At 38.6% G+C, this 19,781-nt stretch overlaps 1 protein-coding gene across 1 annotated transcript; it reads right to left on the bottom strand.

Moving 5' to 3' along the window:
* Positions 1–193: 193 nt before the first annotated feature.
* dctn3 (dynactin 3 (p22)) lies at positions 194–19,760 on the bottom strand. Its single transcript, XM_052144698.1, has 8 exons — positions 19,671–19,760; positions 15,327–15,569; positions 14,609–14,693; positions 14,426–14,512; positions 14,152–14,235; positions 13,922–13,980; positions 1,193–1,252; positions 194–1,026 (listed from the first exon to the last, which is right to left on the bottom strand). Exons 2-8 carry the CDS (start codon positions 15,426–15,428, stop codon positions 940–942), a joined length of 564 nt encoding a protein of 187 aa, XP_052000658.1. The 5' UTR covers positions 15,429–15,569; positions 19,671–19,760; the 3' UTR covers positions 194–939.
* Positions 19,761–19,781: the final 21 nt, after the last annotated feature.

The raw sequence follows: 19,781 nt of genomic DNA, 5'->3' as shown, positions 1-19,781 counted from the left end.
AAACAAAAGATGTCAAGCACAATGTTAGTCTCTTTTTCTCCTATACACTGAAAGTGAATGGTGACTGAGAATAACATATTATATTACATAACATCTTTTGTGTTCCACAGGGGAAAGAAAGTCATTCAGGTTTGGAACAAAACAATACAAAGATGTCAAGCCAAAATATTATATTGTTTGTTAGACCAATTTGATTTTATATAACTCATGTAAATTAGTTGTGTTGTTTTCACCCAAAAATAACCAACAAAAATATAATAAAAATGTTGTGTGTATTGAAATTGAACGCAGTCTGAAATGACAATATTTTCACAGATATGTGTGTGTTGTACTTTTAAAAGAAAAGTTTGCATTCCATAACAATGTAAAAAAAAAAAAAGACATTCAAGGATAAGACAAAAGTATTCTCATGTCTTGTGTCGTGTCATGCCATTTGATTGTAATACTTTAAGCTGTTAAAGTGGGTCAGCTTGTGTTCATCATGCTCACAAACTGGGAAATGTATATTAGTACATTTACATAGTAAAATATGTAAAATGACAAATACAACTACAGCACTTTATTTGTCCTTTTTTGGTTTATTTATGGTCACTTCTATTAGCTGGAAAAATGCCATACAAAAATGCCACCTTCATACACACCAAACATCCTAAAAATTGCTGGAATAAATAAGAACAAAAAGAGTTCCAAAAATGAAGATTTCCCAACTCTTATAGGAGAAGGTTTGGAGCATGTCATTGTTAATAATGCAGTAAGAGGACCATTTCTTTACATTATTACTTACCAAAACTTAATAAAAACTGTATATTTTAAGTAATAATAGTGTTTGTTTGTTTTTAAATATTAATCATATCACTGATAAAGAGAAATAGGCAAAAACATTACCAGAGTGCAAAATGCAACATTCTACAATGAAACATCAATTTATGTATTACTATCCTAATCTATCTGTTGGCCTTGCTTGGATCCTTCCAGCTTCCGAAGGGTTTCATCCCACTGTGAGAACTGTTTTGATAAAAGAAACATCTGCAAAAGAGTTAAGGGTGTTAAACCATTCATGTAAAAGACCTCAAATGTTCAAGATACAAGCTTATTGTTTGCTGCGTTTAGCTGCAGGGACTTCTGACCACATGATAAGAAGTAAAACGATAACTGAAAAGTCCTTTTTATCTTTCGCTGCAAAATAGTTTACCATTTTGTTGTATTCTTCAAACAGCCTTTTCACTTCACCAGACATCTCTTCATTCTGGTCCTGTGGGATTGAAACAGAGATAACATATGTTTTAAAGACAAGTTTGGACCTGCATGCAATTATACCATATTATCAACACATATTACCACATTTAAACAATCGAAACAAGATCTCTATCAAATCCATATCATTCTAACTCCCCAACTGACTGGTAGCTTTTCCTTTTTTTAGGAATTATCAAGGAACATTCTGACCCGTGCTTATGTCAGTGATGTGAGTGAATTACATCAATATTATAAGTATAAGAATATTTAATAATATAATTATTACAAACCCTTTAAGCTGTAATAAGTGTTTGGAATTTTTGTATCAAAAACTATTCTTCTTATTTTTCTGATTTGACATTATATATATCTCAGGGTGCAAATAAGGTAGCTGTTCCCAATCATGTCCACTGTAACAGAGTAAAATTGTGTGTTGATGCGACAAAGCAATCAAAAGTTATAGCATTGCAAAGATAATTCATTATAGTAGTCCAAAAATGTCTCCAAACAATAAAACATAATAATGGTACACAATAACTAATTCTATTCGCCTCTAGCACAGAAGCAAATACAAAAATGACTAAAGCTATTCTCTCTCTCCAAAGCATGCAGGCATGAGTAACAAGATCTCATTGATTTCCATTCTGTGTCATTTGAGCCATCATTGAGTCTATGTCATGTACTTGGCACCATCTCCTGGTGATCATATGTAATTAGAGTGAACAATCCTCTCTGCCCTTGGATGACTTCCACCTCTTGTTGCAGTGATCTGAGTCCTAATACGATTGGTTTAGCATTCCACGATGCTGGACAACATGCTACATTTACGATGAAGTCATCTGATCCAGGAAAGCTAAGATGCTTTTAGCCAGATAGCACATTATGTGCTGTCTGCACATTGTGCTTCATGTGGATTATCTAATGATCTATTAATCCCATTACGTTGTGCATGGGCTCAAGATATTTTATGTTCTGTTTATTATTTGTGAAGTTATAAGCAAAAACGCAGCAAATAAGAAACACCTGTTTACACGTAAACAAATCAGCTGATTGTGTCCTACTCTTTGAGAGGTTTCAACAGCATATGACACATGGCTATTTGATGAGTTTGCCGTTTTTCTAATTACAATCATATGTGCAGTGCAAAATTATTAATACATTACCAAAATGGAACATTTCAGATTTGTCTGCAAATTTAAAAAAAACTTGTTCAGTTTTGGTTCTACATGCATTTTAAAAAACAGCTTTAAAAAGGTGCATTCCGTCAATTTTCCTCATTAAAAAAAGTTGAACTCCTAAAGACATGAATTGTAATTTTGCAATATATGTAGGAAATCATGAGCACTCACATTAAAATGAAAACTCCAGTCATATCAGTAACCTTATAAAAGCTGTTTTATTCTAGATGGAGAGGGTCCGCACATGGGGGCTGCCATGTTAGAATCACATGACTAGTCGAATACTACTCGCTTAATGTCTTACTGTTACTCTCACTGGGTCTGCTCCAGCATACCTAAAATAATTTATGCAGAGCTACATGCCCACCAGAAGGAACATCACCTTGTTGTACCAACACAAAGAGGCACCAAAACACTTTCCCAGACATTCGGCTTCATCATACACATTGGTGGAATGACCTTCCCAACTCCATCCATGAAGCGGAGTCACTTTCTGTCTTCAAAAACCATCTTAAAACACATCTTTTCCATGAGCACTTAACAAGTCACAAACAATAAATAAAAATAAAAATATTGTTGCATTTTAATATGTTTACTGAATACTATTCTGATGCTAGTGAAACTTTGTAGTTTGGCATTTTTCATACCACTGTCTCCTTAAGATGATTCACTTATGTGTTCATCTTTTGTAAATTGCTTTGGTAGTCTCCGATGATCCTCCAAGCTTTTTTCACACCACCTGGTATATATGTCCTGGAGGGAGGGAAGCTCACCTCGGACGTCATTCACACCACCCTTTGCAGGGCTTTGCGGTTGAGGGTAGTGCTGTTACCATACCAGGCAGTGATGCAGCCAGTCAGGCTGTAATCTCAGTAACTGTCCTGTCATTTGACACTTTCACTTTCAGCTAATGGATGTACCATAGTCTCCACTTATAAAGCACTATAAATAAGCATGTCCCATTGTGTTCGGTCACCATGATAAATTCCTTGTGTGTGTAAGCATACTTGGCAATAAAGCTCATTCTGATTGTTTTTGCATCACCAAACAACACTCCAAGCATAACCAAGCGTATCTACACAGGCGGCAGCCAATTAGCACAAGGATTCTCTTCTTCAACGTTTAGTGAAACACTGTGGGTCATGTGATTTCAACATGGCGACAGACAGGGGGTGACCCATCAATGTCTAAATTATTGGTGATACAATACAACAATGCTAAGTTAAGACACTGATCTCTGTCGCTGATGCCGAAAATCTAATTCATGCGTTCATGACCTCAAGACTAGATTATTGTAATGCATTACTGGGAGGATGTCCAGCAAGATCAATAAATAAACTTTACTTGGTTCAAAATGCAGAAGCCAGAGTGCTGACTAGAACCAAGAAATATGATCATATTAGCCCAGTTTTATCATCATTACATTGGCTGCCTGTTAAATATCACATACATATTTCAATTCTGTTAACTACATACAAAGCTTTGAATGGTCTACCACGCTATATTCCACGTCATTACAATCGCAAAATTCTGGCCTGTTAATAGTTCCTAGATTATCAAAATCCACAAAAGGTAGATCCTTTTCATATTTGGCTCCTAAACTATGGAATAGTCTCCCTAACATCGTTCGGGATGCAGACACACTCTCTCAGTTTAAGTCTGGACTAAAGACTCATCTATTTATTCAGGTATACACCTAATTTATCCTCCAAATCACAATTAGGCTGCTTTAATTAGGTCTGCCTGAACCAGAAATATTGATCGTGATCTATAACTCTACAATACATTGAATTGCATCTATGCTAATATTATTAGTGGTGCTTGCAAAGCATCACTATTGTAATCTCACATACTTATTTTTATTTTTATACTTTTTATTATTCTATCTCCGTACAAAACTTCGGCACCTAACTCGTCCCGCACCGTTTGGCGTAGACCCACGAATGAGGTGTCAAATCGAACGGCCTATTGAGGACACGTGTGCTATGACTTTTATAAGCGATCGGGGTACGGTAATTGCCCCAGGGGCAAAAAAGCGGCCGAAAAATCCCATAGACTTAACATTGCGACAAACTTTGACGCGTCACAGCTCCGAGCGAGGATTTCGCAGAAACGTGTGATTTGCCATATTTGAAGAGGCTGGCAGGCTCTGTAAGAGCATACCTCAAAATGGGGTAAAAGTTGCACCCCTGGGGGCAGGAGCTGCCCAAAAATGCCCCAATTGACTTACAATGGTGTAGGACGGCCCATGAAATGAAATGGCATTGGGATTTGTATTCAACATAGCTCTGGATCACAGTGTCATAGAGACAATGGGGCGGGCTCATTTTACTCAGACGACCAATCAGTATCTCAGGATCATTTTGAATCTATCAAGCCACGCCCTAGCAACAATTTAGAGCACCTTAGCAACAAGTCCCATAGACTTCTAATGAAAGACATCAAAGGGATATCTCCGGATAGAAGTGTCATAGAAACACAAGGGTGGTCTCGTTTCACTCGGGGCAGCAAACAGCCAATCATGAATTACCTCAACACTTCCTAGCCCCTCCCTAGCAACCATTGTCGAGCACCTTAGCAACCAAAATCCATAGAGGATATCTTCCATTCTGAATGTCACAGAGGCATGGAAGTTGGTTTATATCATTCATACTGACAAGCAGCCGTTGGAGATTAATGATTGGCAGCTGCCAAGCCACTCCCTAGCAACTAAACAGAGTACCCTACCAACCCTTTAGCAGTAACTATATCTCTGCACCAGAAAATCAGAGAAACTTCTGGGTTGATTTATTTCAATCAGGATGGCAAGGAGACTTCATTAGTATCACTAAGGTAACTGCCTAGCAACCAGATGGGGTTACCCTAGCAACCGAGTAACAAATCACATATCTCTGCATCAGAAAAACGTAGAGACTTCCGGGTTGACTTATTTCAATCAGGATGGCAAGGACACTTGATTACTATCACTATGATTACTGCCTAGCAACCAGATGGGGTTACCCTAGCAACCGAGTAACAAATCACATATCTCTGCACCACAAAATAGTACTGACTTCCGGGTTGATTTATTTCACTCAGGATGGCAAGGACACTTCATTACTATCACTATGGTAACTGCCTAGCAACCAGATGGGGTTACCCTAGCAACCGAGAAACAAATCACATATCTCGGCACCAGAAAAGAGTACAGACTTCCAGGTTGATTTATTTCAACCAGGATGGCAAGGACACTTCATTAGTATCAATATGGTAACTGCCTAGCAACCACATGGGGTTACCCTAGCAACCGAGTAACAAATCACATATCTCTGCATCAGAAAAACGTAGATACTTCTGGGTTGACTTATTTCAATCAGGATGGCAAGGACACTTGATTACTATCACTATGGTAACTGCCTAGCAACCAGATGGGGTTACCCTAGCAACCGAGTAACAAATCACATATCTCTGCACCAGAAAATAGTACTGACTTCCGGGTTGATTTATTTCACTCAGGATCGCAAGGACACTTGATTACTATCACTATGGTAACTGCCTAGCAACCAGATGGGGTTACCCTAGCAACCGAGAAACACATCACTTATCTCGGCACCAGAAAAGAGTACAGACTTCCGGGTTGACTTATTTCACTCAGGATGGCAAGGAGACTTCATTAGTATCACTATGGTAACTGCCTAGCAACAAGGAGGGGTTACCCTAGCAACCAAATAACAAATCACATATCTCTGCATCACAAAAACGTAGAGACTTCCGGGTTGACTTATTTCAATCAGGATGGCAAGGAGACTTCATTAGTATCACTATGGTATCTGCCTAGCAACCAGATGGGGTTACCCTAGCAACCGAGTAACAAATCGCATATCTCTGCATCAGAAAAACGTAGAGACTTCCGGGTTGACTTATTTCAATCAGGATGGCAAGGAGACTTGATTAGTATCACTATGATTACTGCCTAGCAACCACATGGGGTTACCCTAGCAACCGAGTAACAAATCACATATCTCTGCACCAGAAAATAGTACTGACTTCCGGGTTGATTTATTTCACTCAGGATGGCAAGGACACTTGATTACTATCACTATGGTAACTGCCTAGCAACCAGATGGGGTTACCCTAGCAACCGAGAAACACATCACATATCTCGGCACCAGAAAAGAGTACAGACTTCCAGGTTGATTTATTTCAACCAGGATGGCAAGGACACTTCATTAGTATCAATATGGTAACTGCCTAGCAACCACATGGGGTTACCCTAGCAACCGAGTAACAAATCACATATCTCTGCATCAGAAAAACGTAGATACTTCTGGGTTGACTTATTTCAATCAGGATGGCAAGGACACTTGATTACTATCACTATGGTAACTGCCTAGCAACCAGATGGGGTTACCCTAGCAACCAAATAACAAATCACATATCTCTGCATCAGAAAAACGTAGAGACTTCCGGGTTGACTTATTTCAATCAGGATGGCAAGGACACTTGATTACTATCACTATGATTACTGCCTAGCAACCAGATGGGGTTACCCTAGCAACCGAGTAACAAATCACATATCTCTGCACCACAAAATAGTACTGACTTCCGGGTTGATTTATTTCACTCAGGATGGCAAGGACACTTGATTACTATCACTATGGTAACTGCCTAGCAACCAGATGGGGTTACCCTAGCAACCGAGAAACACATCACATATCTCGGCACCAGAAAAGAGTACAGACTTCCAGGTTGATTTATTTCAACCAGGATGGCAAGGACACTTCATTAGTATCAATATGGTAACTGCCTAGCAACCACATGGGGTTACCCTAGCAACCGAGTAACAAATCACATATCTCTGCATCAGAAAAACGTACATACTTCTGGGTTGACTTATTTCAATCAGGATGGCAAGGACACTTGATTACTATCACTATGGTAACTGCCTAGCAACCAGATGGGGTTACCCTAGCAACCGAGTAACAAATCACATATCTCTGCACCAGAAAATAGTACTGACTTCCGGGTTGATTTATTTCACTCAGGATCGCAAGGACACTTGATTACTATCACTATGGTAACTGCCTAGCAACCAGATGGGGTTACCCTAGCAACCGAGAAACAAATCACAGATCTCGGCACCAGAAAAGAGTACAGACTTCCGGGTTGATTTATTTCAACCAGGATGGCAAGGACACTTCATTAGTATCAATATGGTAACTGCCTAGCAACCAGATGGGGTTACCCTAGCAACCAATTAACAAATCACATATCTCTGCATCAGAAAAACGTAGAGACTTCTGGGTTGGTTTATTTCACTCAGGATGGCAAGGACACTTCATAAGTATCACTATGGTAACTTCCTAGCAACAAGGAGGGGTTACCCTAGCAACCAAATAACAAATCACATATCTCTGGATCAGAACATCGTAGAGACTTCCTGGTTGACTGATTTTACTCTGGATAGCAAGGAGACTTGATAAGTATCACTATGGTAACTGCCTAGCAACCACATGGGGTTACCCTAGCAACCGAGTAACAAATCACATATCTCTGCACCAGAAAATAGTACAGACTTCCGGGTTGACTTATTTCAATAAGGATGGCAAGGAGACTTCATTACTATCACTATGGTAACTGCCTAGCAACCAGATGGGTTTACCCTAGCAACCGAGTAACAAATCACATATCTCTGCATCAGAAAAACGTAGAGACTTCTGGGTTGATTTATTTATGACCATAATTTTTGTTCTTTTCAAGCATGCTATTTCACGAGTTTTGCCACGGCAAGCACCACTCACATTTTCTTCAGGAAATGTACCTATCTAGTTTTTATTTTTATATCTCTTAACAAAACTTCGGCACCTAACTCGTCCCGCACCGTTTGGCGTAGACCCACGAATGAGGTGTCAAATCAAACGGCCTATTGAGGACACATGTGCTATGACTTTTATAAGCGATCGGGGGTACGGTATTTGCCCCAGGGGCAAAAAAGCGGCCGAAAAATCCCATAGACTTAACATTGAGACAAACTTTGACGCGTCACAGCTCCAAGCGAGGATTTCGTAGAAACGTGTGATTTGCCACATTTGAAGAGGCTGGCAGGCTCTGTAAGAGCATACCTCAATATGGGGTAAAAGTTGCACCCTTGGGGGCAGGAGCTGCCCAAAAATGCCCCAATTGACTTATAATGGTGTAGGACGGCCCATGAAATGAAAAGGCATAGGGATTTGTATTGAACATAGCTCTGGATCACAGTGTCATAGAGACGAGGGGGTGGGCTCATTTTACTCAGACAACCAATCAGTCTCTCTGGATCATTGTGAAGCTATCAAGCCACGCCCTAGCAACCATTAAGAGCACCTTAGCAACAAGTCCCATAGACTTCTATTGAAAAAGATCAAAGGGATATCTCCGGATAGAAGTGTCATAGAAACACAAGGGTGGTCTCGTTTGACTCGGGACAGCAAACAGCCAATCATGCATCACTTCAACACTTCCTAGCCCCTCCCTAGCAACCATTGTCGAGCACCTTAACAACCAAAATCCATAGAGGGATATCTTCCATTCTGAATGTCACAGAGGCATGGGAGTTGGTTTATATCATTCATACTGACAAGCAGCCTTTGGAGATTCATGATTGGCAGCTGCCAAGCCACTCCCTAGCAACTACACAGAGTACCCTAGCAACCGTTTAGCAGTAACTATATCTCTGCACCAGAAAATCAGAGAGACTTCTGGGTTGATTTATTTCAATCAGGATGGCAAGGACACTTGATAAGTATCACTATGTTAACTGCCTAGCAACCAGATGGGGTTACCCTAGCAACCGAGTAACAAATCACATATCTCTGCATCAGAAAAACGTAGAGACTTCCGGGTTGACTTATTTCAATCAGGATGGCAAGGACACTTCATTAGTATCACTATGGTAACTGCCTAGCAACCAGATGGGCTTACCCTAGCAACCGAGTAACAAATCACATATCTCTGCATCACAAAAACATAGAGACTTCCGGGTTGACTTATTTCAATCAGGATGGCAAGGACACTTGATAAGTATCACTATGTTAACTTCCTAGCAACCAGATGGGGTTACCCTAGCAACCGAGTAACAAATCACATATCTCTGCATCAGAAAAACGTAGAGACTTCCGGGTTGACTTATTTCAATCAGGATGGCAAGGACACTTCATTAGTATCACTATGGTAACTGCCTAGCAACCACATGAGCTTACCCTAGCAACCGAGTAACAAATCACATATCTCTGCATCAGAAAAACGTACAGACTTCCGGGTTGACTTATTTCAATCAGGATGGCAAGGACACTTGATTACTATCACTATGATTACTGCCTAGCAACCAGATGGGGTTACCCTAGCAACCGAGTAACAAATCACATATCTCTGCACCAGAAAATAGTACTGACTTCCGGGTTGATTTATTTCACTCAGGATGGCAAGGACACTTCATTACTATCACTATGGTAACTGCCTAGCAACCAGATGGGGTTACCCTAGCAACCGAGAAACAAATCACATATCTCGGCACCAGAAAAGAGTACAGACTTCCAGGTTGATTTATTTCAACCAGGATGGCAAGGACACTTCATTAGTATCAATATGGTAACTGCCTAGCAACCACATGGGGTTACCCTAGCAACCGAGTAACAAATCACATATCTCTGCATCAGAAAAACGTAGATACATCTGGGTTGACTTATTTCAATCAGGATGGCAAGGACACTTGATTACTATCACTATGGTAACTGCCTAGCAACCACATGGGGTTACCCTAGCAACCGAGTAACAAATCACATATCTCTGCACCACAAAATAGTACTGACTTCCGGGTTGATTTATTTCACTCAGGATCGCAAGGACACTTGATTACTATCACTATGGTAACTGCCTAGCAACCAGATGGGGTTACCCTAGCAACCGAGAAACAAATCACATATCTCGGCACCAGAAAAGAGTACAGACTTCCGGGTTGATTTATTTCACTCAGGATCGCAAGGACACTTGATTACTATCACTATCGTAACTGCCTAGCAACCAGATGGGGTTACCCTAGCAACCGAGAAACAAATCACATATCTCGGCACCAGAAAAGAGTACAGACTTCCGGGTTGATTTATTTCAACCAGGATGGCAAGGACACTTCATTAGTATCAATATGGTAACTGCCTAGCAACCAGATGGGGTTACCCTAGCAACCGAGTAACAAATCACATATCTCTGCACCAGAAAACACTACAGACTTCCGGGTTGACTTATTTCACTCAGGATGGAAAGGAGCCATGTATTGTATTACCTTGGTAACTGCATAGCAACCACATGGGCTTACCCTAGCAACCGAGTAAAAAATCACATATTTCTGCACCAGAAAATCGTACAGACTTCTGGGCTGATTTATTTATGACCGTAATTTTTGTTCTTTTCCAGTTACAACATGCTGTTTGACGAGTTTTGCCACGGCAAGCACCACTCACATTTTCTTCAGGAAATGTACCTATCTAGTTCTATTTGTTTCCCTGTCTCAACATTGGGACTCCTATCCTGAGGTCACCAAACCCGTCTGGATCCAGATCCATTCCTGCTTCATGTTGGACTCCACTGCTACATGTCGCTGTGTAATGATGACTAAATGCAGCCGGTGCCAGCCAAACATCACTTCAGTCTATTACGATGGACTTCAAAGGATGAACTGATGCCAACTCCAACCATAAGACATGGGCTACTTCATATGAACCTTTGATAGACCTCACCAAAATTACAGGCCGGTTGAACTGTAAAGCATGTCACTGATCTCGGCCTGAATCAACTTGGTCTAATGATGGACTACACTGTTATAATGGAATACATATACTATTAATTAATTGCCAACAAAATCCTTCATCAGCCAACTAACAAGGACAATTGCATCTATGTGAACTTCTGCAGTTAATCCAGGATGGACTTCAAAGACATTAGTCATTAATCGTACAGTTCATAAAAATCTTTGTTTAAACACTGACTCTAAACACTTAGTTGAATCATTTTAAATCATGACTTTAACTATACATAAGTAATATTTACATTATATTCATGATGTTAGTCAGAGGGGAACTGGCCCCCACAGTGAGTCTGGTTTCTCCCAAGGTTATTTTTCGCCATTAATCATCATCTTCTGGAGTTTTGTGTTCCTTGCCACAGTCGCTTTCAGCTTTCTCACTGGGGTTATTAAAACAATTATTAATTAATTACTTGTTTTTAAACACAATTCGCAATCGTATTTGATCAAACTACACAATGATGACTCCAAGACCTTATAGATATTACGGTTTCATTTCTGTTAATACTGATCTTCTGTAAAGCTGCTTTGAAACGATGTGTTGTGAAAGACGCTATACAAATAAAATTGAATTGACCAGCACCATGTAGAATAAAACACTTTTTATAGAAAACGATTATGACTGCAGTCTTCATTTCATGTGAGTGTCCACCATTCGAATCAAACTTCAAAAAACACAATTCATTCATTAATGTGTAAAACTTTTAAAATTGTCTCCAAACTACTGAATGCATCTTTAAAACGATACCTATTTTGTATTGGTCAAAACTGTAATTAGTAATATTTAGATCATTATTTTTTTCTCGCCGGGCCCATCCAAGCTGCAAGGGTTATATAATTTTTAATCCATCCATCCATCCATCGTCAACCGCATATCCTGTGTACAGGGTCGCGGGGGGCTGGAGCCTATCCCAGCTAACATTGGGCGAAAGGCGGGGGACACCCTGGACAGGTCGCCAGTCCATCGCAGGGCCATATAATTTTTAATAAATAAAAAAAATGCTTTGTTTTTAGTAAAATTACTAATGGCCAGTAAATTCACCCACCACTGGCATGTTACGAAAATTTTAGACCCTACATATACAGGTCCTTCTCAAAAAATTAGTATATTGTGATAAAGTTCATTATTTTCCATAATGTAATGATAAAAATTAAACTTTCATATATTTTAGATTCATTGCACACCAACTGAAATATTTCAGGTCTTTTATTGTTTTAATACTGATGATTTTGGCATACAGCTCATGAAAACCCAAATTTCCTATCTCAAAAAATTAGCATATTTCATCCGACCAATAAAAGAAGTGTTTTTAATACAAAAAAAGTCAAACCTTCAAATAATTATGTTCAGTTATGCACTCAATACTTGGTCGGGAATCCTTTTGCAGAAATGACTGCTTCAATGCGGCGTGGCATGGAGGCAATCAGCCTGTGGCACTGCTGAGGTGTTATGGAGGCCCAGGATGCTTCGATAGCGGCCTTAAGCTCATCCAGAGTGTTGGGTCTTATGTCTCTCAACTTTCTCTTCACAATATCCCACAGATTCTCTATGGGGTTCAGGTCAGGAGAGTTGGCAGGCCAATTGAGCACAGTAATACCATGGTCAGTAAACCATTTACCAGTGGTTTTGGCACTGTGAGCAGGTGCCAGGTCGTGCTGAAAAATGAAATCTTCATCTCCATAAAGCTTTTCAGCAGATGGAAGCATGAAGTGCTCCAAAATCTCCTGATAGCTAGCTGCATTGACCCTGCCCTTGATAAAACACAGTGGACCAACACCAGCAGCTGACATGGCACCCCAGACCATCACTGACTATGGGTACTTGACACTGGACTTCAGGCATTTTGGCATTTCCTTCTCCCCAGTCTTCCTCCAGACTCTGGCACCTTGATTTCGAATGACATGCAAAATTTGCTTTCATCCGAAAAAAGTACTTTGGACCACTGAGCAACAGTCCAGTGCTGCTTCTCTGTAGCCCAGGTCAGGCGCTTCTGCCGCTGTTTCTGGTTCAAAAGTGGCTTGACCTGGGGAATGCAGGGATGTTTCTACTCCAGACTCAGTCCACTGCTTCCGCGAGGTCCCCAAGGTCTGGAATCGGTCCTTCTCCACAATCTTCCTCAGGGTCCGGTCACCTCTTCTCGTTGTGCAGCGTTTTTGCCACACTTTTTCCTTCCCACAGACTTCCCACTGAGGTGCCTTGATACAGCACTCTGGGAACAGCCTATTTGTTCAGAAATTTCTTTCTGTGTCTTACCCTCTTGCTTGAGGGTGTCAATGATGGCCTTCTGGACAGCAGTCAGGTCGGCAGTCTTACCCATGATTGCGGTTTTGAGTAATGAAACAGGCTGGGAGTTTTTAAAAGCCTCAGGAATCTTTTGCAGGTGTTTAGAGTTAATTAGTTGATTCAGATGATTAGGTTAATAGCTCGTTTAGAGACCCTTTTCATGATATGCTAATTTTTGAGATAGAATTTGGTTTCATGATGCCAAAATCATCAGTATTAAAACAATAAAAGACCTGAAATATTTCAGTTGGTGTGCAATGAATCTAAAATATATGAAAGTTTAATTTTTATCATTACATTATGGAAAATAATGAACTTTATCACAATATGCAAATTTTTTGAGAAGGACCTGTATGCCTTCAAATTGTACAAATAAGCATAGGAAGAATTAAATAATTGTTTTTTTACCTGCTGTTGAATGTGACTTTGTGATAGCCGCTGCACTTTAGTGGTCAGATCTGGAACCGCTGTGATAGCCATGATGGGAAAAAAGCATTCATAAATTATAAATAACACAGCTTGTGCATTGCAGATCCAGATAACTTTAGTCAGACAGCTGTCAACAATCTTACACATTTTTTTTTAACAGAACTAGTAATGGTAGGTTTAAACAAATAGAGATACAAGCAGATTTTTACCTTTAATGTGATTACTGTCCAGAAGTGGTTGCAAATTGTGCACCTTCTCCAGTAGTGTAGCCTGAGATCGCAAAAACTCTTCCTCTGTTCATGAAGAAGAACAAGAAGCTTTATACAATGTTCAGATTGTTTAAAAGAATACTAAAGCATGTGATATATTTCAGGGGTTCTTCACTGGTGGGTTGCAGGTCTGTTGTGATGGGGTCAGCAGAGAAGAAACAATGCTAAATGTAAAGCAAATCCGGTAGATATTTTTGACACTCAGATTGCTAACCTGCCAGAATAAACTCCAGTTTCATTGCATCCGGCATGGCAATGAAGTCAGGGAACTGTGGGTCTAAATACTTGAGCAAATCTTCAACTGGAAAAGGAAAATAATGCAATATTAACACAAGCATATTCACATCTCAAGTGCTTCTGATTAAAGTGGAGGTGATGGATGTCGACAGAGTCTCACTTTTCTTGTGAAGGATCTTGACACGCTCTCTCTTGTTTGCGGTGTTTGCCAGAGCAGCACTGATCCTTGCCAGCGATTCAGCACACTGAAGAAAGAACATTGTAAAACAAATCTGAATCAGGTGGGAAGGCTTGCATATGGGTAGTTGACAAATGGACATGGAGTTGTTTTTCCAAGATCAATATTTTAGGTTAAAAGCTATACGTTTTTAGGGAAAGTTTTTTTTTTTTTTTTTTTATGCTGTAACTGCTTGACCCCTTTAATCAACTTCTTAATTTCACCAGTTCATTTTAATGGCCCTATGGTGCGACAAATGATTCTTTGTGCAAATATTACATGTAGTCTCTCAGTTAATATGAGGACATAAAAAAACTGCACTACATGACGTTTGGCAAGGTAAGAGCGCTATCTAGAAAATGCTAGATCACATCGATCTAGCGTAAACAGACAATCATGAATCTTACTGTTATGTGTCACGCACCCTGATGATGTCACCCCCGTAATATGAACAAAATCAACATATCTGTCAAAATGCCAGCTTGTAATGTTTGACTGCTCAAAAAAAGATCATTAACACGAAACATATAACCTATTGGCTATGTTATGCCATCAAATGAACAACAATAAATACTGTGATGCTGCAGGTTATCTCGCATCAACAGCTTTACACACATAAGAGAGAGGTAGCAGTGCTTTATAACTGTCTGAGGCGTCTCACCTTCACGGGCTTATTGTTTTTTCCTTCTCTTTCGCCGTAAATGCGTTTTTCCAGCACTTGAAGACGTGCGTCCAGATTCTCGAGATTATTATTCTCTTCCATTCTGTTTTCTTGTCGCTGTTCTCCAATCCGGAATTTCGACTTCTTCTACGAGTTACCAGCAGCGGTTACGACGCTGCCTGCCGCCCGTGCTGCCACCACCAGAGTCCTCCAGCCAGTGTACCGAGTGAAGAGGAAGCAAAACTTATACATTTATTAAAGGGACAGTTCACCCAAAAATGAAAAGTCTCTCATAATTTACTCATACACATACCAAAAGTAAAGACTTTCTTTCTTCTGCTGAACACAACTTAATATTTTTAGAAGAATATCTCAGCTCTGTAGGTCCATACAATGCAAGTGAATCGTGACCAGAACTTAGAAGGTCCAAAAAGCACATAAAGGAAACACAAAACAACGACTCCAGTGGTTTAATATGTCTTGCGATTTGATCAATATTTAAGGATGTGTTCACACTTGGTAGGTTTGTTTTAATTAAAACAAACTCTTAGTGAGCATCAATTTAACAAGTGTGAACACTGCCATCCGAACCTTGGTGCACACAAAACAAGCGGACAGAGACCTCCTCAATAGTGGGTCTCGGTCCGCTTCCAAAATGGACTCTGGTGCAGTTCGACTAATATATGAACGCAGTATGGACCAAAGACGTCTAAACGGATCAATAACAGGAAGTAATTTGCCTTTATTACTGACCTCAAACATACCTGGTTCTTCTCTTTATAGGAGCTATGTTGCCCATTATAGTTCGGTACAGGCGTCGTTTGTGTTTGCAACGGAGGAATTCCTAGCGCTGTTTTGACTCCTTTACACATTTTATTAGCTTTTCGTTTGTTCTCAGCTGGTAAAAATACCATCATATATATATATATCCAACAAGCACATTTAGCCCAGCAGCCAGCATTTATTTTGGATATTTGGCAAGTTCCGTTGCAAATCATATGTCATAAAAGCTGTCCAATCAGGTTGTGACCTTATCCTTATGCCTTTTGTTTTATATCTTTAGACTCTGTGTTACAAATGCCAGTCTGAACGCTAAGCTAACCAGGACTAAATGTATAATTTATTTTTTGGTCCAGACCATGAGAACCAAGAGAACCGAACTACAAGTGTGAACACAAGTCCTTTTTTTTACTATAAATCTCCAATTTCACTTTCTCTTTCATAATGTATGAATTATGTAATTTCTGCACCACCAAACAGAATTGCAAAAATAAACTTCAGCTTTCAGAAGTCTGCCATTGGTCAAACAAAGAGATAGTACCGCCCCCAACTCACGCCATTGGTTGAGTAACATTGTTGGGGCGGGTCTAAACAGGTCACTTAAAACAAACAGCCATTTTCATAGTGCAACAAAAATATAGTGTTTACCATTTTTGAGAAAATTAACCTTACTATTACTAGTCTGCATATTAAGCTGGGATATAGGAGAAAGTATTTTAACACAGAAACTTCAGCTTTAATTGAAAGGCCTGGTCACCATTCACTTACATTGTATGGACCTACAGAGCTGAAATATTTTTTTACAAATCTTTGTTTGTGTTCAGCAGAAGAAAGAATGTCATACATATGACATGAGGATGAGTAAATTATGAGATCATTTACATTTTTGGGTGAACTATTCCTTTAATAGCATGTATTAATGTATTAAGTTGTCTAAAAAAGTGGGGGAAAATTGAAATACTCAGAAAGTGAAATACTGTAAAACTATAGAACATCACCATGTCATGATATTCCGATATTCCAATATTCAGATCAGTGATCGAACTAATAAGGATTTTTCAAAGGCTGCAGCCTGTTGTAAGAAATCATTAAGAAAATCCTTGGTGATAATTAGTGCTGATAAGGGCTTTCTTGCAACTGGGCCCTGGAAATGTTATTTCATTTTGAAATTCAGTTACTCATATAATTATCATGTTTTAATTCAAATGAATGTTCTTAAATGTAACTGAATTCACTGAAAAAAAAAAATGTTGGCTGAACTTAATTCAGTTGTGGACATTAGTTCCACACAATGAAAATGAGTTTCTTTGATATAAAATTCAAATGTAGGCCAGGCCTTTTCAACCATTGGCCTGTGGGACATATCCGGCCCGTTTGAAAATTTCAATGGGGTTCACATGAGGTTGTCAATTTTCGCTTTCAGAGGTTGAGCTACAAATAACAATTATCCAGAATTTTGACGAAATAGGAAGAGTAAAAAACTGAAATCATACTGAAAAATGGTTAGTTCTGAGAAACAGAAACGTTATATTCATTAATTTGGTGAAGAGAACATTCAAGTTTGAATCATTGCATCTATAACAAACTTTACTTTTATTGTTTAATACATTTGATTTACTTTCACAGTTATGGACCTATTTTAAAACACTTTTTATTTGATTTTTTCCCCCAGAATTTCCTGCTTACTCTGAGTAGCAAAACCCTAAATGAATTGAGTTATTTATATTTATATTAGTTTATATATATTATTCATCAGTTCAAATTACTCTGTTGAACTTTTCAAATGCTTCCTACAATTCCTAGCAAGCAGCAAACACATATTATACATATCATTTTTTATGTGTTACAAGTATGGACCTGCTGTGTTTACAGATCCCCAATCAGTCATTATACTAATGATTTCTCATTTTAAAATGTACTCTCTCAATCCAGTCCATTTCAAAGCATGCTGGGAATTCGAAATCCCTTGCTCGGTTTCAGAAATACATTGATGCAACATATATTACTCACATAGTCCCGACACAACTGGATTGAGTGAACATGGTTTGTACACAGTAAAAATGAAGTAGAGACTAAATGCTAATACATTTGTTTTAGCTCATTTGAAATAAGTTCATTGAGCAAGCAGTAAAAACCATGTTGAATAAACATCATCCGTTAGAAGTCTGAATCTATTTAAACATTTGACAGCAATGTGACCATTTCACTTTTTGATGACTGTGTTGAATATCACTTGGACTTTATGCAATATACAGTAATTATGTTCACATCTCAAACATAACTGTATAAAGTAGATTTCATGTGTATTAATTTAGTATTTCAATAGCTTTCCCTTTTTCAGTGTTGATATAATGTGAATTGGACAGTGTTGGGTGTAATCTTATTACAAAGTAAATATTTACTGTAATTTTTATTTAAAAAGTAGTGTAATTTCATTTTTAATTCTTGTCATCAGATTACTTGGTTTACAAATTTTTCTAAAAAATATTGATGTATAATACATTTAAAATATGGATTGCGCTCATTTTTAAGTTGTTTGCATTTCTGTGACAGCTGAAGGGCCTGTGACGATGCAAATGTTGAAGAAATAGACATTAAAAATATCAATTATTTTGAACTCGTTCAAAAGTCTTGTTGAAAGCAACTTTAAAGTAAAGTAATTAGCCATGTGATTACTTTTTTGCTGAAGTAATCAGTAAAGTAACTTGATTTTGTAGTGGATGGCTACTTTGAGTAACATACATTGGAAAACCAATTTAATAATGGCAACATTTTGTTGATGTTTTTGTTTTCTCTATTTATAACAGTGGTGGTGTAGTGGGCTAAAGCACAAAACTGTTAAGCAGAAGGTTGCTGGTTTGATCCCCACAGCCACCACCATTGTGTCCTTTGAGCAAGGCACTTAACTCCAGGTTGCTCCAGGGGGATTGTCCCTGTAGTAAGTGCACTGTAAGTCGCTTTGGATAAAAGCGTCTGCCAAATGCATAAATGTAAAAGTAAAAAAAAAAAAAAATGAATGTAAACAAAATGGAAAAATGCACATAGGCCTATTCTGTGCAACATCATCACATGAAATACACTTTTTAATATAATACATCCATAATGAATTTTGAATTCATATATTTAAGCTTGTAAACCACATTGTAACAGCTTTTTGCTTTAAGTGAACCAGAACCTCATCAAATGTTGTGGACACAAATAAGCACTGCTTTCTTGATAAAACATGGATCAATTCAATGATGTTCTAAAAGTAAAGAATTGTTAGCCTAACATTTAGGATGATATCGCACCTTCCAAATCAGAGCACATACATAATAATTATTATTTTCATTTTGTCTGTCTTAAAAAAGTATATACATGTAAATTGTTGACAAGCAATGATATAGAAATAGAGGGTGTTCTATTAAAGTGTAAAGATTTAATTAAAATAAAATATTTACCCTTTACATTTACTTATTACAAATATTCAAAATGCACCTATCAGAACATATTTCGTGATTTTTTTTTTTTTTTTTACAATGATTATAAAGGGGGACAACAGTATGCTTTCATAGCTTTACTTACCAAACTCAGTGGACTGAAAGATTATAATACAATGATTGCACCAGTTGAGCGACCCTCATTCATTGCTGTGTGTTTTAGGGGAGAGACCCAAGAGCTGCAGTGATGCCTGTA

This window comes from Xyrauchen texanus, chromosome 15 (assembly GCF_025860055.1).
Source record: "Xyrauchen texanus isolate HMW12.3.18 chromosome 15, RBS_HiC_50CHRs, whole genome shotgun sequence".
Taxonomy (NCBI): domain Eukaryota; kingdom Metazoa; phylum Chordata; class Actinopteri; order Cypriniformes; family Catostomidae; genus Xyrauchen; species Xyrauchen texanus.
Note: the sequence above shows the minus strand (reverse complement) of the source record. Positions and strands in the feature narration are given on the sequence as shown.

What these genes read in the sequence shown, in the direction of transcription:
- dctn3 (XM_052144698.1), bottom strand. Translation starts at nt 15,428, where the DNA reads ATGGAAGAGAATAATAATCTCGAGAATCTGGACGCACGTCTTCAAGTG. An exon ending in GGACAGTAATCACATTAAAG is followed by an intron (nt 13,981 to 14,151) that starts GTAAAAATCTGC and finishes TGGCTATCACAG; the next exon opens with CGGTTCCAGATCTGACCACT. An exon ending in AAAGTCACATTCAACAGCAG is followed by an intron (nt 1,253 to 13,921) that starts GTAAAAAAACAA and finishes TCAATCCCACAG; the next exon opens with GACCAGAATGAAGAGATGTC.